The following is a 25,454-nucleotide window of genomic DNA, read 5'->3' as shown; positions in this document are numbered from 1 at the left end:
ATCATTTATGCCTCTACCCATCTGTCACACCATGATCTCTCAGGTTTTCTCCAATTTGATTTTATCCATCTGTTGAAGCAGTGCAGTTCGGTGCTAGGGAATGCCGATTCCTTCCACATACTATGATAACATGTGGTACATACAATGATGCTATCACAGCTATGTAGTTTACCACTGGCTATGAATTTTTACCGGGCATTGGCATAATTCTTCTCAAATCCTGTTGTCCTGGTTTTGGTTGGGATACTACTGCATAGTAGCTGGTACAGTGCTGTGTTCTGAATTTAGGATGAAAATAATGTTCACAACACCCTGATGTTTTAGTTGTTCAGGAGTAACACTACATTAAAGATTTTTCAGCTTCTCATACTGCCCTGCCAGCAAGGAGGCTGGGGGTGCACAAGAAGCTGGGGGGGACACAGCTGGGACAGCTGACCCCAGCTGACCACAGGGATATCCCATACCATATGGTGTCATGCTCAGCATTTAAACTGGGGGACTTGGCCAAGGGATGGCAGGCCACTGATTGGGAACTGGCTTGGCACTGGAGAGCAGGTGGTGAGCAATTGCACTGTCCATAATTTTTGTATGTTTATTATTATTATTATTATTATTATTATTATTGTTATTGTTATTGTTATTATTATTTTCCTTTCCTTTTCTTTCCAATGAAATTGTATTTTTCTTAACTCATGAGCTTTACCTCTTTTCCAGTTCTCTTCCCCACGCCACTGCAGGGCAGTGAGCAAGTGGCTGTATCGTGTTTAGCTTCCCGCTGGGTTAAATCATTCTTCACCATCATTACAGAATACTACATAGACATCTTTTGGGATATTCAGGCAAATTGTTCTCTGAAGTGAAAAAGGCCAATAAAGACCCTCATGTCAATACTTCTATACTATTCAGACAATTCTTTGAAACAGAAATTGTTGCATCTTTATTCTCCAAGCAAGTATTATTTAATTAGCACTTAGTAGCATCTGAAGCGAGCTGCTGAAAACAATTTTATTTACAGATGATGAAAAGATTCCAGGAACCTGACAGGCCTGCTCCTTCAAGCTTGTTTCATAATTATCTTTTCTTTGTCCCTCTTGACAATTATCTTGACTTTCTGTCAGGCTCTGTTATAGCTGCAACAGAACTGCTTGGTTGAGATCCTCCATCTTTACAATTTTATTTTTTTTTTTAACTTGGCCAGGCAGAAAGTTGTTTTGCAGCTAGATTTCCTAGTTGCCATCTTGCTTAACAGTATTGAGCAAATAAACTCAAGCCTTCCTAATCTCTCCTGGCCTTTCTTCAGTGCCTCGTGCTTCAGGCTCAGAGCCATAGGCTTGTGGCAAACTTTCCGTTTGTTCATCTCAGAAAATGTTTCACTACGTTGTCACTTGCTGGGCCTTGCAGTTCATACATCTTTCAGAGTCATTTACTGTTACAGGGAACAAGTTTGTCATTGAAGAGACATCTGTCCTGGGCAAGCCCCAGCACTGGGATACTGCATTATTCATCCAGACAGTTATCATATTCCTGTGGTGACATCTGAAGCCTTGCAGGTCTATTTTCTACTTAGTTTGCAGTGGGTGGAGGCATGGGAATCTTACCAGAATGCTGCAGTGTTTTTCCTTGTTTCCCATGCTGTATTACAAGGTGCAGGTTGCATTCAGCACACAGCTGGTGTCATCCTTCGGTTACTCAGTGACCATTTCGCTTCTACCCAAGAGGATGAAGCCCTTTTTTTCCATGCTATGTATGATGGCTTGAGACAACAGTCTCCTGCTCTGATGCTCTCACCTTATGCAGGACTTATGCATAAGAACTATGCAGCGTCAAATACTGGTACTAAACTTATTTATTTATCAGTCAGTTGATCACAAGAAGCTATAAATATTGTTAAAAATACATTTGTGATTAATAAAAAGCTATCTGTTTAATGTATTTTCCAACATCACTGGTTGAGATAATGACTTACTGAACATTTGGGGAAGAAATATTTTTCCATTCAATTTTAGAAAAAGATAATTCTTGAACAAATGCACAATTTTATTACCTAAATTAGTATAATGAGTGTTAGTGAAAGAAAGGAGATTTAAATTAGCTATTTGGTTAGCATGATTTAAAATGTAAGGATTTTGACTATACCTAGCAGCCAAAAACTCCTGAACCTGTTAACATAAATGAACCCAACAGGAAATATAAATCTCTTTAAAATGTGATTAGTGTATGTGATTTGTATATGGGAGGAAGTGTTTGCTATCGTTTGGTGTGTTTTAGTCTCTTCCCATTTGTTCCTTCCTTAGTGTTAAATAACTAATACAAAGGTACATCTAAAGAAAATATATTTTATCATGAGACACGGATTTGAAATAAATCCTAACCAAAAAACTAAGACATCTGAAAAACCTAGGCTAGAATTAAAAGGAACAGAAAATTTTGCTTCTGGGAGAAACATTTAATTAATTGTAAATCAGGACATCTACACAGAATATCATTTCCAGAGAAGCCCTGTTAGTATTTTTTCCAAACTGCCTTTTTATATCACAAACTTAAGGTCCAGTATAACTTTTTCAATTTTAAATGTAAAAACATGCTGGGGAAATACATGTCCCAATCATAGGTGTGGACATAGGTATGGTTGTTTTTCTTCTCAAGTTTATGTCCACAAAGATAAGGGCACAAACTAATAATAGTACCAGTATAGCTGAGGTTCTGTGTTATATTCCAGATAACCAGATTTGTTTATGGGAGGAAATAAAGGTCATACTTAAAGCCAAATATGTCCTTAATACGTTAATTTTTAAGTCAGTGTCATCTGACACTGCCACCAAATAGCTAGTGGAACCTGGAAAACTTTTGCTTGATTATAGCTAGTTTCCTTGAAGTGTGAGGTCCACAGACCTGGAGGTTTGTGTACAGCAGGAGGCTGTCCTGACTATGAGCAAGATATTATGTGGGAAAAAAAATCAGATTTCCTTTCAGTTTGTTTTGTAGTTTTCCATAACTCATTGTAAAGGAGAATGCAATTTAATAAAACAGTATGAATATTCAAATAGCATGAGTTATCTGATCAACATACAAATTTTTCATGGAGTTTCCTGAATTGAAGGCAGTATTTTGGGGGACAGCGCAAGCTAAATGCAGCTTCAGGTTCTAAATTCTGGTCTAAAGACATACTAGACCTGGTGCTGGGTATACTTGAAGAACAGTGTGCTTAACTGAATTTGTTTCATCCTTTGAAAATAGAAATTTTACATCAATATTCTGTATTTCCTCAGTGATATAACTCAGGTCCTGTGTTCTTTTCCCTTAAGTTTTTTATATCTAATAAATATAAAGCCATCCTTTCTACTGGATCCAGAGCAGGACTATTAAGCAGTAATTATTTGCTGACTACAGACATGACAGTCTGTTCAATGAATAACCTTGAGGTGAACTGGACTGTCAGCTACCAACAGCCACTTTCAGACACAGTAACTCTACAGCCTTTTAAGATCCTGCTATTGCGGATTTATGGAATAGATTCACAGAGAAGACATTTCTAATTGTCAAGTTTAACCCTGAGTGAAAGACTGTAATTGTTTAACAAATAGTAATAGATTTTATTGGCATTCACCCTTATTGCTTGGTAGACTTTGAGAGAGAAAACCAGTGTAAGACATGGGGCTCTCACATAGCAGGCTGACTACTATGTGCAAAGTCTGAGAAAGCTGGGACTGTTCAGACAGTGGAAGAGAAGAGTTAGTGGGATCTTAATCCATGTGCATAAATACTTGGTGGGAGAGAATGAAGAAGAGTTCATCAGAAGATAGTAGGAAACTCAGTGGTTCTCTAGGACAGGATGAGACTTAATGGGCACAAACTGAAATAGAGGAAATTCCACAAGAACATAAGGAAACACGATTTCATTGTGAGGGTGGTCAAACCCCTGAGCAGGTTGCTCAGGGAGATCACGAAGTCTCCAGCCTTGGAAATACTCAAAACCCAAGTGGCCACGCTCCGGGGCAGGGGGTTGGACGGGATGACCTCCCGAGGTGCTGCCAACCGCAGTCACTGTGGCGGGGGAAAGACTAGGTAAGGAATGCTTTATCGCAAATGAGCAAACCTGCAAAATATTTATAAGAAGACACAATTTAAAGCAACTAACTGATCACATATGAAGCATTGTTCCCGAATAGGCCAAAAGGTTAGTCAAAAGGTGCATCAAAAATTTTTAACTGGCCACCGCAGGTCGGTGTAAGCCGCCTCAGGAACCGCAGCCCCCTCCCCGGCCCAAGGAAGTGTCTCCCGCCGCTGCTTCGCCTTCCCATTCCCCCTTCCACCGCGCCAGGCCGGGGCTCCCGTCCTTCCCCCCCTTCCCGGGGAGAGGCGGTGCATCCCGCATCCTGCTGAGGAGAGCGGGCGCGCGGGGCCGCGGCGAGGCCGGGAGGAGGAAGCGGCGCTCTCCCATCCTCTCGTCTCCTCACCCAGCCCGTCCCTCCTCCCTCCCTCCCTCCCTGCCTCCCGGTGCTGGCGGCGGCTCCTCCTCCCGCGTGTGACCCGCTGCCGCCTGCGAGCGGGGCGGGGGGACGGCGCCGCGCGGGCCCCACTGTGGCGGCGGCGGCTGCAGGAGGCGGAGGAGCGGGATCCGGGGCGCGCTGTCCCCCCGCAGCCTCATCGCTGGGCCCCGCCGGCGCTCCCCATGCCCGTGTGGTGCTGCCGCTGCTCCCTGGCCAGTCACTTCAGGTGAGGCGGCGGCACGGAGCGGGCGGTGGGTCGGGGCGGTGCAGGGGAGCGGAACGGGCGCAGGGGCGGGCGGGGAGCGATGCCGCGGCCTCCGCGGGGCTGCTGCGCTGCCCGGCCCCGCACGGCCCCTCGGCCGCGGGAGGGGATGGCGGCGGCGGGGCCCGGGCGGGCGCGCCGTGACCTTGGGCAGCGCCGGGCGCAGCCGGGCCGGGGGCTGCCCGCGCCTCCCGCGGGGATGGCAGCGCGGCACCGCCGGGGATGCCGGCCCTGATGGCAGCGCCGCCCGGGCACCTGGAAAAAACCCTGCCGTCTGACGGCGTGAAATTCGCTTCCCGAAGTGTCAGCTCGAGGCCAAATTCAAATTCCGTTTATATAACGAGTTTTTCTGTTAACCGCCCATCACAGTCCGCTTCTTTCTTTTTTTTTCTTTCTTTTTTTTTTCTTAAAAGTACGTAGGGAATTCTAGGATCCTTCAAAACTGCTACCTGAAAATGGCACCACTTATTTCAATAACCTGCAGCTAATTAGTAGGTATTAGTAAATAATTATTATTACCTTTTTCAGATGGGAGAGAAACTGTTATATGTATGCTGTGATTTTCCTCTTAAAGGTTTTTTCACATTAAAAAAAAAGGATTCACATTTGCACATGTTTAGAATCCAGGCAGTTGACAGAATGTAATTCTCGAGGTTATTTGGTGTGACCAGCATAAGATAAACTGAGCATTGGCGTTGGAAGTGACTCATCTTGTGCCCAATTGCATCTCGGCAGGACTAGAGCTATAGATAATTGTACCCAATCCCCACCACTGCAAAGCTGTCTACCATGAGTTTATCAAGATTAAAATTTCTGGTACTTGGTGGCTTTCGGTGTTGTTCAGAGGTTAGGAAGATAGTGGCCCCTAACTTAAGATCTTGCTGGGTTCTGATATCATGCTCTTGCAAAGGAGAAACATGCTCCTGACAACAGTCCTTTGTATGCACCATAACCGAGAAACTGCTCGTTGTATGAGGATGTTTCTGTGCAAAATTACCAGTTTGGTAGTTTGTGATGCACTGAGCTACACAGAAGCAACATTTTTATTGTTAAAAGATTCTTTTGTAGCCTACAGCATTGTGCATATAACCATAAAAGAGGTTTTGACATGTTTCTTTTGGTTTTATATTCCATCTGGCACAGCAAGTATGATAAAACCACACTAAAACGTGCATGCTTCCTTTAAGCCCGTCTTTCAGGTATGCTTGCCTGAGTTAACTCTAAACAAAGGGTGGAAAGTAAAATATTCTACCTATGCCTATCTAAAAGTGGAAGTGAAAAAATCAGTATGATAATTAGATATCCTCTCTCTACCATCTTCTCATCCTCATCTAACTCATGCTGTTTGTGTGTTAGGAGTCTTCAAGAGCTAATGTGCAGCTGTACTCAAACAGTAAGCACGTACTTTGCAAACTTTTTTTGTTGTACTGCAGGGAATACAGATACCAAGTACTTTCCAAAATAAATGCAACCTTAGAATAGCTCCCCGCTCTTTTTAACAAAGACGTGGCCATCAGAGAGATGTATTGCGGAGTGTACTAGCGCTGTTGTTACTGTCCAGCTCTGTCTCTAGTTTACTTCAGACTTCCCTGTTGAGGAAACAGAACCTTCAGTGCCGTGGGAGTTGAGGCAGTATGGAGTCTATGTGGCTTCTTGAAGGCCATGGGAATTAGATAATTGTCTTATGATTTTGGTCCTGTGTAGAAAATAATTCCCGAAACACTAAAATAACTTTAAGATATGCAAATTCTTAGGAAATAGATGAGTACTTTTATTTATTGTTAATAATTGCAACTGTTTGTAAAGAAAAAAATGTTTAGAACTGTTGATTTGGATATTTTTAATTAAAAATTTGTTGCCTTTATTTGGAAGACTTAACTGTTTTTGGTTTGCCTCTGCCTTTCTACCTAAACTAATAGTGTGTTCTGTTTCAATGTCCTGGAAAGGATTCAGAAAAGACTCCTAAATAATTAAACAGAAAACAGTATAAAACGAGTCTTCGAAGTCTAGAAGCACATTTAGATGGTGAAGAGTTATGAGGGAAACCCAAGTAGATGTTGCTCAGAGAAAGAACTGAGAAATCTAGGAAAACGGCTAGGGATGAAAGCCGTCTGCTGTGCAGGAGCTGACCTGGCTGCATGGCAATTCCTTTTGTAAAGGCTTTTCTTTTAACAGTGGTAGGATGGGTTGTGTCTAAGCCTTAAAGGGGTCGCTTCACAAGGATCCATCTTCACACCATCGCCAGCTTTAACCAGCATTACTTCTCCCCGAATGGAAATTTGCTGAGGCGAAGTCCTGTGTGCTGCTCAGCCGGCGGGAAGAGACACGAATACCTTAGCAGCTCCATCAGGCTTTGGCTGGCCTTAATGTTGTTAATTGTCTAGGCAGTGTGTATCTCCTCCTTTGATAAGGATAATGAGGAATGAGTTCTACTGTGTGCGGGATCAAAATAATGCTTGTGGTTATATTTTGGCTTTGTATAAACTGCAATTAGAAATATGCATTTCTGCAGAGCCATCTGTGCCTTTTTGTTATCCTTCTGCAGACTTGGTAGGAGAAAGTGGACTTTTAAAAAATCTTCTGTTAGAAAAGCTGTGCTGCAGAGTAAAATTTTGTAGATTGGGTGAAACATATCTGTTTTGGTCTTGATTTTGCCAGTTTCATAGCTTTTAAAGTACAACATCAAAAGCAACTTTATTTTTGAAGGGACTGTTCTGACAACAATTCACTGTTTCATTTTAGTTTTCTCCCATCTGTTCTTCTTAATTAGAACGTACAGCAGCACTGAAACCGAGGGACAGCTTTTGAATTCCTTTGTCCAGTATTTTGGTGACAGCCTTGGGAGGAAGATTAAAAGAATGCCTTTAATTGAAGAAACTGTTCTGCCTGGAGACTCCCTCCTTACTCTGCCTGTAGTAATAATAGGTGAGTTTTTTTCACTTTTTTAAAGATTCTCTGTCACTGCCATTGGCTTTAGACCTGCTGCATGCAATAATTTATCATTAAATAAGTGATGCTGAGCGTCCTTACAGTGAAGATGTTTGTTAGAGTAATACAGTTGTTGTGATTAACAACAATAGCATAAAATTATATTAAGGGACTTGTGGGAGTATATTTGAATTCAAATTGTGCTTTGACAAGATGAACTGTGTTATTTGGCAGCACATATGGGAGTCTTAATGGAAGAACTCTACTGATTCTAGGGTTTGATTAATGTGATGTATCTTCTTCAGGATGCCTGGAGGTTGTTGATGGTACACTGCTAGAAATTTTTGGGGTCATGGGACAGTGAAAAGCATAATGTGAAGTGTGTGCTGTGTGTTGGTCAGGTGCTACCTTCTCATTAATTGTCTTTTTCTCTGTTTTATCAATCACTAATGTCTAAGTATTTCCCCATCTTTTCCAAAATGAATCCGAGTCAACTCAGCCAGTTTAAAACAATAAATTGTAGTCTTGATTAAACACTTAAAGGCTAGTACTTGTAAAATGTTGCTGAATGACAGGATAGCAGAGGGAGCAGACTCCATAGGTACATAGCTTAATTCAGGGTGCCAGGGTGATGTGTATTGGACCAAGGTTTTTCAGCAACAGCTGGTCACTAGCTCCTTATCACCGTGACTTCATGAGGGGATAAAGAAAAGATCTGGAGTAAAGAAGGTTTTCAGTAATCTAGTCCAAAGCTGTTGGGACTAGAGCAAGGACCGGACCTACAAACAAGCAGAGATTGTGGAGATTGATATTTCAGCATAATCGTGTTCACAGTAAGTTTCCACAACTTTGAAAGACTGATGTTTGTACAATGCCTGTTCTCAAAGCTCTCTTCATGATAGTTTAAAATAGACTTAAGTGGATGTGACAGACGTGAATCACTTGATAAGTTCTGCATCATAGTTGAAGAGCAGCGGTTTCCTGGCATTTTGTCAGCCCTAGTATAGGTTTGCCATATGGTTAATGACTCAGTTTTCACTGTTTAGGTTTGCAAATCTGCTTTATGCAAATACCTGTGCTTAACATTTGTTTTGTCTAGAGTGCCTTGCAAGATGCTGACACCAAACACAGCTGCCTTGACTATTTCTTCTTGAAAAACAAATACATTGCCCCAGTGCTTTTTCACAGATATATTTGAACCACTTCGCAAGCTGATCTTCTCCATTGGCAGCCTACTATCACTAATTCATTGCCTCACCAAAGAGCTTTCACAGGGATATAAAAATGATTTGATGATGTAGTAGAAGAGAATGAAAATAGAGTTGTCATGCCCCCCATATACAAACACACTGTGTAGTAGTTTAATAACGTCTGTGCAGTACCTGTCTCTCGGGAAGAAATGGTCCATTCCTTTTGAATGAGTTGAGGTTGAAGAATTTCATGCTGGAGCTGTAAGTTTGGAGCATGTTCTGCAGCTGAACCTTTATTTTTTGTGTTCTTGACAGCGTATCCTCTAGGAAATTTCTTTACCTTGGACACAGTCTGCTCAAAGAATAGGAACTGGGTTTGGATCAGCTCTCTGGATGGTCCCACGGAAGTTGCTAGGGAGCTCAGTGACAGTAATTCACCTTAACATAATCCTACCCTCAATAATTTCCTTGTCTTTTGCTAGCCTTTGTGTTTGCAACCTTTTTTGTCTGTTTGGTTCTTTTTAGTCTTCTCCAGTAGAAATAATCTTTAGCATGACATGCTTGGATATGGAACACATTTTTCCATTGTGGACTAGCTTTGTTTATGCCCCAGTAGGAAAAAAAAAAGCTAGCTATGCACTTGTAAAAAGATAGAAAATTCTTTACTGTGCACAAGTTTATAATTCTAAAAACAGTTAAGAATTTACTCAGTCGTGGGAATGCTTCTGGACTATTTGTGTGATTACAGTGTGTTCATAATTTCATATGATTTTGTTATGGATGGTTTCACTGTATTGCTAAGGTTCTCTCACTTCCATCTCATGTGGCAAGTGGGTGACAGGAGGGGCTTGTATCAGCTGTAAGCTTTAAATTCCTGAACTAAAGCATACCCAGCAGATCTTTTTGTGGGAGGGCAGAATAGTGTGAGAGTAAGCAAGACCTTTTTCACTGTCTTTAGATTCTTTATTGGCTTTTTTGTAAATAGCAAAATAGAAATTGAAGTGGTTTGGGAAATAATATAGGCAGGATCACCAATATTTAAACCTTCTATTACAGACTTTTGATTTAATTATCTTATAGTATCCAATGATGGAAATCGACAGCTTTCCTAAACAGTCTTTTTCCAGTGATTTATGGCCTTTGCAGTAAACAGACACTCTAATGCTTTTATTTTTGGCTCCATGCTTGGATACAAAAACTAAATTGTTTGATAGGAGCCACTGTGCACTCTCACATGCTCACTTGGATTCTAGGCCTTTGCAGAAAACGTGCTTATGGAAGATTTCTTGTAACTTAACAGTCTTAGCCTTTGAAGAACTCATCTGTAGTGAGCCTGCTTGATTTTCCTGTAGGCCATGGCTGTGACCAATCTGTGTGCACTGCACTGTAATAAACTGTGGGATATTCTGCCACTGAGACCAGATGAGGGTAGGCTGGTGGAGGAGGAAAAAGAGATCCAAGGTATGAAGAGAATGAACAGGGTCTCAGCAAACTCATAGGGGATTTAGGAACTGAGAATAGTGTGTGCAAAGGTGCTGGGGAACAGGAAATGACATATGAACTCTTGACATCAAGAGCTGAAATGGTTGGAAGTAAGAGCTAATGTCAGACAATGAGTACAAAAAGCATGAATAAATTAGTAACTTAAGCCCAGAATTTGCATAGTGTGTGCTAAATACCATGAGTGCCACTCTAGAAGGCAAACAAAGACAAAATACTGATGAGTGCCTCATTAGGAGAACACTGTGCTTTTCATTCAGTTAATGAGGAAGAGGAGCTATGGAATTAACAATACGTAGTCAAATATTTAAATTCTCTATCATAGCATGTACTTTCCTGATTTTTGTTTTGCATAGCTTTCTATATCTGACTTTGCAACAGGAGTGTTCCTTCTGTATTTGCATGTGATAAATATGGTCTCCTACTTTGTTTAACGCTAGACAAATAAATAGAGATGTTTACTTTATGGTAATGTTTTGGTCCTATCTGTTTTATACCTTAGTAACATTTTAAAAATAAGTGTCTATTAAAATTGCAGCAATGCACATGTACAGATTATAAAATGCTACAAAGAGGATAAACATGTTTGACTTGATATTTTTGCTGAATGATGAATATGGTCTTACATGAGTTTCTTGTACTTTACCACTTAGTGACTGTATCTGTCTTCACTTAGCATTTATGTTGCTGTTTTACCATGTCTGTAACTTCTCATCTGACTTCCAGTCTTCAGCTTTCTGCTTATCTCTTTCTTCCTTTCATTTAATGGGCAGACCTGAAGAGCATATGCTCTGAATTGTCTTTCTGCTCTGTATTGCTCAGTGCCTGTGGGAATACAGAGTTGTAAGATGGTAATAATATTCAGATATCACTGTGATTGACAGGCAGACTGTTATCCATTGGGCCACTTTAACACAAGAATAATGCATTTGATGTACTAAATTATGGAACTCCTTTATATGCATTTTGTTTTGTGATGTAAACAGTTATACAAAGGTTCTTTGTTAAAGATTTTGCTCTCTTTACTTGGAGGACAGTCCTATGTAAGGCTTTATTTTACTGCAGGGTTTATAAGATGCTTTGGCTCAGGACAGTATGGCTTTATACTACTTCAGTGTTATTTTGTTGCTGTATATTTTGTGACTTAGAAACTATATATTATTGAAATTTTTACTAAAGCAGTAACTTCTTTCTTTAATAGGAAATGGACCTTCAGGAATTTGTCTTTCTTACCTGCTCTCTGGATACAGGCCATATTTGTCTCCTGAAGCTATACACCCAAACCCCGTTCTACATACGAAATTAGAAGAAGCTCGACATCTTTCCATTGTTGATCAAGTAAGCCTTGGTTGCCATCTTATCTGGCTCTTTTCCTTCTGCAAGCAGGGTTATGAAACAGTGGGCTTTCTTTAATGACCCTGTTTAAAATGCTTTTGCAGCTTTATTAAGTAGTGCCATAGACAAGAAAAGGCTTAATATTCTCACTCCACAAAGAATTAGACCACAGTAAAGCTCAGTAACTGTGTGGCCTCAAAAAACTTTTGTCTCTTGGCCTCTTTTTTTCCTACTTGTAAAATAACGAGCAGCATATACCTTCCTCAGTGGCTTGTAACAAATTACATGTAGAGAACTGAAGATGAAAAGAATGGATTATCCAAAAACCTTCTGCAGATTGCATCATGAAGAATCAGCCTATTTACCTAGTCACATTTGTAATGCATTTGTAAGGTATTTTGTTGTTCTGCTAATTGAAATAGAATCAACTCATGACTATTAGATCCAAACCTGTGGTGTGTGGGTGTTTTTGTGGTGTTTTTTGGTTTTACAGTCTGCCCTTTGTTGTGTTTGTACTGCTTGACAGGAGTGTCTAAAGTTACCACTTGGTCAGTGAGCGGCTCATGCCGGAATTCCACCTTTCATGTCCTGGGATGTTTGGGCACTGTCACCAAAGAACACGTGCTGCTAACACACTTCAAATATACATAATTCAAATTAAAATCTTCCCAAATACTCCAATTCTCATTAAGATTTCAGTTTTAGTAATATTAGAGACATATATCCTCTGTTAATACAATATATTTTTCCTTTGAGAACAGTATGCGTCCTTTAGTGTTTGTGTTGTACTAATAGTTGCTCTTGTTCTGTATTTGTTACCCTTGTATACATCCAGTTTTTCTGCCTGATTTGATAATAGTTAAATCTCCTCCAATGTTTTTCACTCCACTTGTCATGTTATCATTGTTTTCTACTTGTTTCACTCTACTCCTGATGGATACTGACAATGCTGTCACTAACTGTATTGACTCCTTTGTGACTAATTTATTTGAAATACAAACATGGATTTGTGTTTGTAGGGGGTAAGTAGGGATTTGTTTGGCTTTGGATTTTGGAGGGTGTTTTTGTTTCAGTGCTGTGCTGTTTGCATGTAATGTTTACATTAAGTCTCAAGGTCTTTTTTTTTGGCAGGAGAGTAAATTGCCTAAGCTTTTGGCTACAGATGTTTCATGTACTTCATCCTCCCCTGACCCCCTGATATTTTGCCTAATTAGGAAGCTAAACTGTCCCATCTTTGTCAGCAAAAATTGGCCTTATGGCCAATTCTTCCTTCAAATCTCTATTATCTCTCCAAATATTTGCTATTGCATCATTAATTTTTTAGACCATGGATTGTTAATAGATACTGAAATGTGAACATTTTATAAAGTTCTAGAAATTTTTCTCAACATTGCCTGCTTTATAAAATAATCCTAATTTTGATGTTTAAAAATAATATTATAATACCTCGATTATTTTAAAATATAGTAAAGTTAGTGTTGGAACTAGCTAAGAGCTGTCAAAGGAGCTTTTCTACTTGATGTTTAAAACTTAATGGTTTTAGATTCCAATTTTGCTTGATCATAATTGCTAAAAATATTAGCAATTCTTTCTTAAAAGCAGTCTGGTATATATATATATATATATATATATATATATTACTAAGTTGCTCTGATCTCTTAATGTTTGTCCATTGCTTCTTGTTCTAAAAGAATTTCAAACACTGACTTGCCCAAATATTACTGGTTTATTAATATGTAATTTTTAAATGAGTGAAATGTATTATTCAGAGTTACAGAAGAACTGAATAATAGCAGTTATTCCTGAAAAGTGTTTTGATTGAATCTCTCCTTAAAATGCAACTTGGATTAATTGTGCTTTCTGTTTCAATTCAACTTCTGTATGCCAGAACAGCATGATGAAGAGTAGAAGTTGCATGAACATGTCACATTTTTTTCATACTTCAGGACCTGGAGTACCTGTCAGAAGGCCTCGAAGGACGCTCCTCAAACCCGGTTGCAGTTCTTTTTGATACGTTGCTCCATCCCGATGCTGACTTTGGGTATGACTACCCACCTGTTCTGCACTGGAAGCTGGAACAACATAATTATATTCCCCATATAGTGCTTGGTAAAGGACCACCTGGTGGGGCTTGGCATGTGAGTAAAAATTTCATATCACTTCTGGGGTAACTTGATAACTTTGTGGTTTGGGATTTTTTTTACTGTCTAATTTTTTTTTTTTTTTTACTTTCTGTTTTTTTGCTATCTTTTACTCTCTGTTTTAGATGGTAATGCCAGTTGTAGTTTCAACTGCTTGTTTACCCAAGCCCAAATATGTTGCAGAAATAAGAAAGGAAGGAAAAAATTGTCTTTATTTGGGCATATGACTGCTGTCTTATATTATTGTGGTTTTTTACTAGTTTAAATTTATTGAATTATAAAATTATAATAAAGAATATTTTCTCTAACCTTTATTCTCTTGTCTGCATTGTTCCCAGATGATTTTATATAGAATCTTGATGTCTTTATATGCTTCTGGTTTCATGTTTTTCTTCCTCTTTTGTATTTTAAATAACTTGCTTTTAGTTTCCCTTTCACATGCTGTCTCTTTCCTTTCTTCTCTATTAGCTCATGTAGTTGCTCATTCAAACAGTATGTGACTGTAACACAGAAGTAGTTCATCAGTGCTTCATGTAATGTCCTGGTCTTCTGTTGTATTCTAGTATTTTATTGCTCTAAATGAGTGTACAGTGAGAAGAACTTTTTTGTTTTTTACATAAATGTATGCATCTGAAATGTGTCTGGTCATGCATCTTCATTTTTTCACTACAGTCCATGGAGGGCTCTATGCTAACCATCAGTTTTGGAGACTGGATGGAATTGCCTGGCCTCAGCTTTAAGGAGTGGGCAGCTAGCAAACGCAGGTAGGGATATTGCTTAATCTGCTTGGGAATCCTAGTTGCTATAAAAATCCAGATAACATTATTTGAAGAACTGGAAAACATTCAAACTTCACTGTTCACAGGAGGGCTTCTTGTTTTGTTTGTTAAATTGCCTGATGGCACTGGAAATACTTTTGGTGGTGTGTACTCTGATGGAAAAAAAATGGACAATGGTCAGGCAGAGTAATTGCTTGTGAGTGCACCGAAAGCATACATACTAGCAGCATTTCACAAAGAGGCACTGTTACTGAAAGCAGTTCTGATAAGAGCTGAGGGAAGATGGAGGAAGGAATTTCAAATCTACAGAAGTATTGCAAGTTCCTCTTTCAACACAGATGCAACAAGTTGCTATGGACACTGGCTTTCTTGTAATTCAGGAAGTTGTACATTTCAGTATTTGCTTTTACAGACAAAGCTGAACAACATCTGAAAAGTTGTTATGTATGAATTTTAATTTTAATGTTATTTTCTGGTAGTAAGTTTCTTGAAAAAAATGAGAAGAAAATTTACTTCAGTTATACAATTAGTTCATAAAGGTCTGTGTCAGCAAATGAACCTAGGAACACTCTATGTAAGCTTTTTCTAAAATTTTAACTTTTCTGACTTTGTTCTATCAAAATAAAAGACATTTTTACAGTATTGTGTATGGGAAAAGAAGTAGAATTACTTAGGCATATGTCTTTAAGGGCAGACTGTTACTCATTTCAGGACACCACTTACAGTGAAGAAACTGTACCTTTGTTCTTTAATTGTTTTCTTAGATAACCAAGTAATCTTGCTTCCTTACTAACTGAAATCCCATAAGCTGCTTATTATCAGAAGCTAATTTGTTTATTTTATAGTTTTTGACAGTGCTAAAACCAGAAATGCTGACCTGTTATACTACAATTAAACAAACATATTTAAAAGAATTGATGCTAGTGAAAATTTCTAGTCATGTAGTTTCCTAAGTTTCTTTGTAGGAGGTGTCACACTGTCATGTTATCCTCTTCAACAAATACCTCATGAGGATTTTCACAGTAGTAACCTGAGCATTTAAAAGTACATATGCTGTTATCCTGTTAGACTATGAGAATGAGTAGTTATTTATAAGATTTTAAGTGTAATTCAGTGTCAGTCCTGATGTTCACTGTTGTTTATTTTGCCTTCTTCCTAGAGCTTACTTCTAAAGAAGCATCAAAATTCATGCACTCGTTCCAAATAATTATACTGTCAGCTTATTTTTTTATAAATGAGAATGCAATAAACATGAAAAAAGCATAGATGTAATACCGAGGTTACAGTGCAAAAATGTTTTTTATTGGACACTTCAACATCACAATCCTGTTTGTATTGTTGCAGTAACACTCTGAGCCATACTTGCTTTATGCATTCATGTGATATGGAACTACTTCATTTGATACTTAGTGAACTTAGCAAAGGAGAGGTCTTTTGCAAACTACAATGAAAAATACCTGGCTCCAGTAAGGTATTGAATGTAGAGTTTCAAAATTAGCACTTAACTATGATATTTTACTAATTACATCCTAAGTAAGTGTATTCTCACTGAGCACAGGTTTAGCCAGTGTTGTATTGTTGATAGTTGTGATGTTAAACTGTCTTTATAAAACATTTCCATATGGAGCTACCATGATGCTGCAGAGCTTTGTTATACCTGATTTGTTAATCACCATAGCACTTTACATTGTGTAAAGACTTTTTAACTATATAAAAACCCACTACCTTATATTGTGTAACAGGAATCAAGAGAACAAATAAATCAAATGCATTTAAAGATACTGAACTCAGTGTCAGTTACACTGACAGATTTAATCCTCGTAAATTTGACTTGTCTTGTGGCATGTCATATATGATATTCAGATTACCAATAAGGTCTGTATATTAACTGGAATGATTCAATTTTGTTTCAGAAATATAAAGAGTGATCGAGTAATGCCAGAGGAAATAGCTTGTTATTATAAACACTATGTTAAAGTCATGGGCCTCCAAAAGAATTTCAGAGACAACGTTTACATAACATCAGTGTCCAGACTTTACCGGGGAAAGGAGGATGAAGATAGAAGTCAGCGAAATGAAGATATTTCAACACAGCATTTGGAAATGGAAGATGGACAGAAATCACTTATTAAGAGAAACTGGGAAGTCAGAGGTTATCAGCGAGCAACAGATGGTTCTCATGTGCCCTTCTGCCTCTTTGCTGAGAATGTGGCTCTTGCCACAGGAACCTTTGATTCTCCTGGCCGATTACAAGTTGAAGGAGAAGACTTTCCTTTTGTCCTCCATTCCATGTCTGACTTCGGAGCTGCAATCAGCAAAGGAAAGTTACGTGGGAAGGCAGACCCTGTGTTAATTGTGGGTGCTGGACTTACAGCAGCTGATGCAGTACTCTGTGCCTGTAACAACAACATCCCAGTAATCCACGTGTTTCGTAGAAGAGTTACTGATACAAGCCTAATTTTCAAACAGTTACCTAAAAAGCTTTACCCTGAATACCATAAGGTGTATCATATGATGTGTACTCAGTCCCATACTGTGGACTCTAATCAACATTCTGCTTACACTAGTTTCCCTGAACACAATGTACTTTCCTTCAAGCCTGAAATGAAATGTGTTCTTCAGAGTGCCTCTGGACTGAAGAAAATTTTGAAGTTTTCTGTAGCCTTAGTTCTGATAGGTTCTCACCCAAATCTTTTCTTTCTAAAGGACCAAGGACATAGCATAGGTCGTCACTCTAATCAGCCCATCACATGCAAGGGGAATCCTATAGAGATTGATCCATACACTTATGAATGCACTAAAGAAGCCAACCTCTTTGCTCTGGGTCCTCTGGTGGGAGACAACTTTGTACGGTTTTTAAAAGGAGGTGCACTGGGCATTGCACGATGCCTGGCAATAAGACAGAAGAAGAAACATGAATTGATTGAAAGTGGGGATGGAGGAGGTGATGGGGTACCATAAATGAGACATTAGAAATTTTCACATCCAGGATTACAGGTGTAGTCTAACAGAACAGTCACTGGCAGCGAAAGTTGATAGCAGTCACATTTCTGTCGTGTACAAGTAACCTGCGCTTGTATTGCTTGGTAAAAGGATGCTGATACTACAATACTTCACCCTTTCAAAATAGAAAAACTTGATCTGCTATTTCAACTTATTTCAACTGGAATTACTTCCAGATAAACAGAAAATGAGACTAGACTAACTTATATTGACCTGCCTGTCATCTCCTGCTCAGCTACAAGAGCAGATTTCCTTGGGAAAAGCAATGCCTACCAGAGTGGCTTTATATTTTAGTGTCCAATGTGACAAAAGCACTCTTACCATGAAATTAAAGTAACTTCTAAAAGCAGAAAGCTTGCTTAGTACAAGGTGATTCTTGGTCCCAAAGCAAATTTGGAGCCTTCTGCTCGAAACAAGGATTCTATTTATTTGCTACAGTAATACTTGGAATGAGCACTTAGTAAAATGGTTTCTGTTGTAAGAACGCTTTCTGTAAGCAAGTATTTCTCAATAGTTTTAAGTTATCCTGATAATTGGAATAAAAGAATAAGCATTCCCATTTAATCTTTAACAATGATTTGACACAATCCATTAATGTTTCTTCACACTATGCCTAGAGTTGGTGAGTGCACAAAGACTACCATGACATGTTCCCCTACAGTGATATGTACATTTCTGAGAATACGCATTAACATAAACAGTAATAAAGTACTGATGTAAGTGCTCTTATTACAGTGTCAATATAGTGAATATCTAGTGTACTATCAAGAGTTAAGTACATGAGAAAACTAAAGATTTTTTTGCTTCCTAGCTCAGGAAGACTGAAGGGGATCACTTGGCGGATGAAGGTGGGCTGGGTGATAGATATTCTCATCTCCTGTTTGACCAAGGATTGTTTTTTTCTTTTTTTATAAAGCAGCACATAATTGTAAAATATTTTATCCTGCAGTTTTTGAAACTTAAAAAAGGGTCATTATCTCACAGCCAGCGAAAAAATAAACCAAACTCAAAACAAACGTGCCATAGTTTCTTTAAATCTTAGAGCTTGTCATGAAAGACAAAGGCAACTTGCACCTACCTCTGAATCCAAGTTTCACCCTTCTGCTCCATTATGTAAGACCTAGATTTCATTTGCTGGATTTTAGAGTATTTAGTTTATCTAAACACACTCAACCATAGTGAGGTTAATCAACAGCTAGTTAGAAAAGTGAACTTCCAGAACTCTCAATAGACAAAAGTGCTTGGGTTCAACTGATTTATTACTAAACCTTTTAATTCAGGTCCAATGTGATGGAATAGATGTTTTTTTTGTTTGGAGCTTTTTTTGTGTTAAAGAATGTCATGTTAGTTTAAGGTATTGTGTTTGCATGATTAAAAATCTTCATATTAGAGCCTAGACAGATTTAAGAAAGGAAATAAGGCTTAGGCTTTGTGAAACTGCTAGTGCTTGCTGGTTTCCCAGCTGTCTTAATTTTCATAAGTTATATATACCTGTATTCAATTCATGCCTGCTTTCTGTGCCTGCTGAATTAGAGTTCTGTGGCTACTGCAGGCCCTTACGCATCTGAGTAAGTTACTCAGACTTTGGACATAGAAATTGAAGGTACAGTATGTAAGGATTAAAATTACTTACTTTCAGTGAAGTCCAAAGCAATTTATGACATGATACTACTACTAATAATTTAAGAGCCACTTAATAGCATTAAAATAAACACAAAGGAACATTTCCATCAATTTCTGCATTGCCCACATGGTTGGCTTTAATCATACATTGTCGATACTAGTTATGAAAATTTTTTTTACTGATATTTGAGCTGGTTTTCATTATGCTAAATTCTAGGCTTAATCAATTACTCAATTCTAGGCTCATCTCAAGTCAATTGAGATTGTATAATTTGCCTTCTTTGGCAGAAACTGTATATATAGAAACCTATTCTAAACCTGTGATATCTAATAATTTTAACTGAGAATTGGTTACAAGTGCAAAGTACTTGATTATAGAACTTATTGGGACTACACCTGCACTGTGATTAAATTCCTTCAGTTTTGTGTCAATATAAATATCCAGATACAACATACTGTGACATTACTGCTTTTTCATTTGTCATGAGACATGTAAAATGCCAGCAAAACAAAGGAAGAATTTACTTAAAGAATTATTTTGCAAAAAGGGGAGGAAAGCTTCAAACAGCTGGATTTCTAGCTGCAGCTGCGAACAAGCTGTGTGTGTTGTAGTGGCAAATTTGTAGCAGAGATCTGTGACCTGTGACTTATTATTACAGATTATTATCTTTCACTGCAGTCTTAAGGCACCTTGAGGTTTAATTGCCTTTTTCTTTTTATCAGTCTTAGTATTTTTGAGATAAAAAGTTGCATGTGAGACTGCTTAGGTGGACAGAGAAATTTTCTCAGTGTTAATGTTTATTAAGCCGTTATAAAGATACTTTTTTCAACCAAAGCTTTACCAAAAGATCATCCTCTTTCTTCTAGGAATTGCTAGATTTAAAATTGTAGCCAGACTTTCTCACTTTTGTATTTCTTATTTTGAGAAAAATTTGTGTCTCTCTCCTCTTTGGTATTTTGAGGGACTAAGAGATGCAAAAATTCAAGCTTTGCCTTAAGATAGTTTTACCTAAAGCGCTGCATTTATTGTGAATTAGATGTTGGCACTGAGTTGTTGTCTTTTGGGGAAACACCTTGTTTCTCCGATTTAAAAAAAACACCACAAACATTTGAACTTCTGTGTTTTAATAGTTCCCAGAAGGGAGATTGCTTCTTTCAGTTCTTCTTTCAGTGAGAAAGATAAGCTTTTAAACATCCTGGATTTTAAAAGGATGCTTCCTACTTAAGCTTTATTAATAAAATACAGACAGGAAGAATATAATTTAATTTGAATTTAGAGAATTTGTGAAGCTGTCTTAACCCATACTGTGTATTTGCTAGTAGGTTAGTGGAAAAACATCTCTTACATTTGGATTTGGTTCTTAATGCTGTGACTGTGTTTGAGAGTTAAATTATTGCTAAGATTATTTTAAGTAGTATCCAGCTGTTGAACTGGGACTAAGATTTGTCATAGCAGATTTCCTTAACAGTCTTCGTCCTTTCTGGTGCCTCTTTTGATTGAATTCTGCTTAAAACATTTTCCAGAAAGGAGTAAAGCTAAGCTTAACTCGGATGAGTAAACGCAGAAATCCTTTTTGCAAGTAATCCAGAGAGTGGTGACAATAACACCAGAATCTTTCTCTCAGGAAAATGCATTGCTTTGGACTAGCAGCCTGGGCTTGCCAGTGAATGCATGGAATGTGTATGGCTGTACACCGAGTAAGGGACACCAAAGTGCATCCCACAGCTCTAGGTCCCTAGTCGGTCCCTAGTCCTCAGCACTTTTGTTGGAGGAGGTGGCTGTAACTTCTTTCTCTCGCAGCTCAAGAACTGTGAAAAGGTTAGAGCTAGAAATGCAGAGTACTTACTCAAAGCTGGAGGATTAAGACCCAAACTTAAGAGGTAAGCCCGAGCTGCATATCCAGTTGAAAGAAAAGGCCATTTTTAGGCCAACTGCTCTTGAGAAAGAATGAAAGGCTGTAAAATTTGCAAACTGCTAGTGAGTATTCACTGATGACGAGAATGACGAGTGAGGAATGATGGGAGGAAAGCTGCAAAGAACCTGTGCAATCTGAACTGCAGACGTAGGGGTGCTGAAGTGTGTCCACACAGCTTTGACAGGCTGGTGGTGTCCCATCCTCTTGGCTGAGGATCTGTGTACTGTGACTGCGGAGCTCTGCACCGCAGCTGGTCATCCTACATGTTGCCATATTTGTTTAACTGGCTGTTAACTGAAGTGCACTGAAATGCAACATACAGACTAGAAGCAATTGTATTTGCTCACTGAGCTGTAGGACTGATCAGTAAGGTGGTGTGCCAAGAGATAAGGCTTTGTTGCTCTGCTACCGTATTTTCTACCCTCTGAGAAAGCAAGCAGGTATCTTCATGTAATAACAGGATCTGGGGGCTGTACGGTGCACCCAAACATTTCTAAACAGCAAGAGGTAATACACATATGCCTTAAACTCGATTTCATTATTGTCCATGTAGTAATGATTAATTCTAAGTAAGTTATGGAAAAAAAAAATGGAACAAAAAAAGGTTTATACTGTTATATTTTAATTTAGAGTATATTTTAGAGTCTTACAATAACAATGTTCTGTCCATTTTCCATTCTTATTTTTAGGTGATAGCAAGTTGGGAGCACTCAACTGATGTGAGAGCTTTTTGTACTTCCACCATTTCCCCTTGCCCAACCTGAAAAAAAAGTCATACTTTGTTTGAAATAACCATAATAGTTGATTCTGTTTAGCAGAAACAATGGATATTAAAACATCTTTGACAGAGAAAGGAAGGCTTTGGTGGCATTAGAGGTAAAAATTTGAAGTGAGAATGTTGAATTATAAACAGCTCTTTTTCTGCAAAAGAGTGTATTTTGGGGAATATGTTACACTTAGGTGTTTCACTTAATTTCTGAAGCCTGAATTACACAGGGAATTGTGCAGTCAAGGATGAATTTGGTGTAAGGAACAAGGATTATGGGGAGAAAATAATTTATAGTATAATTTAGTCACAGTGAAGCTAAGCACTGTTGTAGAGATAGCTTTGTCTTTGTAGACACTGGAACATTTAATCTCAAGCAAACCTTGAACTTGAGTTCACATTATACCTGTCTGCATATTAGCTCATTTTATAATGAATGCTTTTGTATTTTCAGGGCATAATAAGCCAACTCTTAAAACTTAGTGGTCCTCAGTAGTCATCAAAACCAGGAAATTACTTGTTCTGGAGACTACATTATTCTAATTTGCACTTTCCTCTCCCATCTCTTTATTCTGAGATCACTGGCAATGTGTAAGTACCAGCCTATGCTGCCTACAGTGGATGCTTCAATAAACTAAAATTCAGCTTCATGTTTCTGGATACCCTCTCTAGACTTACATGCCAGCATAAAGAAAATTAAAAGCTAGGTTTGGTATATATTCACAGAATATTACAGCATCCTGGTATTTTTAGGTTCTTTTTTAACTAGGTATATAGAGAAGAAAAATAGTTGTCCACAAAGACTAAGCTAGAGACAAGATGAAAGAGGTTTGATACAGTTCCAAGGGATACTCTGAGGAGAGGGAAATGGTTCATTTTTCACCAGTTTGGATGCTAGACCAGCTTCTATGTGAACATCAAGTTATTGCTGTTCATGAACTGATCCTGCTACCTTACATCTCCCTGGCACAATTTACAAAGTTGATACCCTGATCTTGCCTGTTTCTCTGTTAGTCCTGGTATGGTGGTTGTGGAATTCCAGTTCTAAATTAGATAAAGGCTTATATTCATTTACCTATATGCATGTTCACAGACAACACATCTGAGCTTGGAAATACTATGTAAAAGTCACTTCTGTGTGTGTCAGTGCTTCAGTTTTCTGCTTTTGCTGGAGTATGCTTGGGTTATACTATTTTATTTTTTCTAAGATGAGCAATGTAAATGTGTACAGAACTTTTGCTGTCAGCAGCAAGCAACTTGTGAGCAAAATCTCAGCTTTGATTAGACAACAAACATTCCTGAGGTTTGCATGCCAAGCTTGTTTTATCTTCATGTGTGAAAACTGATGGTGGACTGAACGTGCAAAATATTAAAACAGTTTCACCTAGAAGTCAATTATTTTGGTTTTGAGAAGTGGGGAACTAGTAAGTCAAAGGAAAGAACAAACTGGGGAGGAAGAGATTCATAAAGCTGCAGTGTTCAGGAAGAGGGGGAAGGCATTGGTTTGCATGGACCTGCTGCTGTAGCCAATGACAGAGATTCCAGCAGTCAAGGTTGTGACAGAGTGGTATGGGCAGTGCTAAAGTGGCAGGGAAAGTTGCTAGTTAGGGAGATCTGATATTGTGTAGCATTTTTTGTAACTATCTCACTGGAATGTGGTGATGGCTGTCAAAGATTCTAAGAGGAAGAGGAGGAATAATGGTAAGGAATATGGTTCATGTTTTACCACACTTGGCTTGAGTTCTAAGGAGATACCAGAACAACCAGAACACAATCGGAATTTGTGAATGAAACACCAGGTGTGGCCAAATGTGACTAAGGATCAATACAAGAAATGGAACAGAGCAGGTGAAGAAGGCGAAAAACTCCCTCCAGAGGGAGAAAAACAGGAAAAATAAGGACTGAGAAATCTCTTGCATAATATGGACTGGAGAGAGAGGTGGGAGAGGGTTTGAGGTAGGTCTATAGCAGAAGCTTCAGCTACTGTCTCAGGAATTAACAGGGGGCCTAGCACTTTAGAGGAAGTTGATGGGGTGGTCAGTGGATGGAAGAAACTGAAGCAAACACATTCCACATATGGGAACTGGTGCAATGATCCACAAGAGGCCAGCCCTGCTGCACCAGCCCCACTGTGGGGACTACAGGTAGGAGAAAAAAGGGCAGACACATATATGAATGGACAGAAATAGAAATCAAACTTCAACAGTGAGAATACTGTGGTAGTCTTGCCATAAAAAGGCAGTGGCTTCCCCAGCTGATGTGGGAAAGACGGGAAGTCAGCTGAAACTAGTATGAATAAGCTGAAAATTAAGCATGTTATTCCTTCAGGGATACAGCACCTATCCTTGGTTTTAGTGGTAAATGGAGTAATTCAATCTGCTTTAAACTGTTTTCATCAGCTAAGCTGCTGAATGCAAGACTGTATTATAAGAGCCTTGCTAATAAAAAGTATTTTTAGTTTATGTATTGTGTGCATCTCCTTCCTGTGAGCAGTGGCAACAAAGATAATAAATGTTATAAAAAACCCAAACCAAACAAACCCTCAAACAGCATTACACACAAAAATGCAAGAAATGAGATCTGAAGCGTCTGCTCAGATGTATGTTTAGGTGAAGAACATAATTTTGGCAAAATGGTGAGTATGCTTGCAGACTGTGGTTTGTGGCAGATAAGAGAAACCTTAGATATCATCTCTGAGTTACTGAACTTTTTTTAACCTAAAGAAAATAAACACCACACAAGTTCTCTCTGAAAACTGAACTGACTGTTGAAACCACAGGGTACAAGCTCCAGAGTGAAAACAGAGCATACAGCAAAACTTTCCAATTGCAGAATACAAAGTTGAATGCCCTTGCTTGTGTTCACAGCTTTTGCTTTACCTATAAAACTGTATCTCAATGCATGAGTTTTCCCACTTTCCCTTTTCTACTTCTATGATTCTCCCATCCTGCTGTGGGGGAGCATGTGAGTGGCTGCATGGAGCTTGGCTGCCTACTGGAGTTAGCCCACAACAGTATGTTTTATGAAATAAAGGGAACATTAGGTGAAGTTAATGCAATATCTCCAGGGGTAAGGCAAATACTGATGTGATTTATTGGATGTTCAGGCTCCTAAGACTTGGATCATGTATTCATGTCCTTTATCATCTACCTCAGAAACTTCAGTAACAGAAGGCCCAAACCAGTAAGCCAAGAAGCATGTTTCCTCTAATGTTTTGACCTGAAAATCGTGACAAAAGTAATTTAAAATGGAAGAAAGACTTCAGAGTTATGAATAGGACTTGATTTTGGAATTACAATTCAAACCATGGCTAAGGGGTAGAGGTTTCCATGTCTAAGTTTTTTTGATGCAAGCATAACTTCATGTTGAAATAGCAGAAGGCTCAAGTGTACTAATGTACAGGCTTCTCATCAACCAGAGAGCAGCTGCAACTGGATTACAAAATAAACTATCACCTACTAGGCACCCTCAAGTCAGACCCAAAACAGGAACATAAACTGGGTATGCCTTTACCCAACTGC

The 25,454-nt window shown here is 38.8% G+C and overlaps 1 protein-coding gene across 5 annotated transcripts; it reads left to right on the top strand.

Moving 5' to 3' along the window:
- Nucleotides 1–4,496: 4,496 nt before the first annotated feature.
- Nucleotides 4,497–24,395, top strand: OSGIN2 (oxidative stress induced growth inhibitor family member 2). Of its 5 annotated transcripts, none has more exons than XR_010429211.1 (7): nucleotides 4,497–4,716; nucleotides 7,523–7,677; nucleotides 11,572–11,708; nucleotides 13,652–13,843; nucleotides 14,519–14,610; nucleotides 16,539–20,719; nucleotides 20,780–24,395. XR_010429211.1 is itself a non-coding variant. In XM_064649308.1 (6 exons), the coding sequence occupies exons 1-6, from the start codon at nucleotides 4,673–4,675 to the stop codon at nucleotides 17,584–17,586; spliced, it is 1,668 nt and encodes a 555-aa protein (XP_064505378.1). In that variant the 5' UTR covers nucleotides 4,497–4,672; the 3' UTR covers nucleotides 17,587–24,395. The 5 variants fall into 5 exon arrangements, 1 of the variants encoding a protein (XP_064505378.1); XR_010429215.1 differs by lacking the exon at nucleotides 4,497–4,716 and adding an exon at nucleotides 5,121–5,243; XR_010429216.1 differs by lacking the exon at nucleotides 4,497–4,716 and adding an exon at nucleotides 5,155–5,247.
- Nucleotides 24,396–25,454: the final 1,059 nt, after the last annotated feature.

The sequence above is a fragment of the Pseudopipra pipra genome, chromosome 1 (genome assembly GCF_036250125.1).
Source record: "Pseudopipra pipra isolate bDixPip1 chromosome 1, bDixPip1.hap1, whole genome shotgun sequence".
NCBI lineage: Eukaryota > Metazoa > Chordata > Aves > Passeriformes > Pipridae > Pseudopipra > Pseudopipra pipra.
Note: the sequence above shows the minus strand (reverse complement) of the source record. Positions and strands in the feature narration are given on the sequence as shown.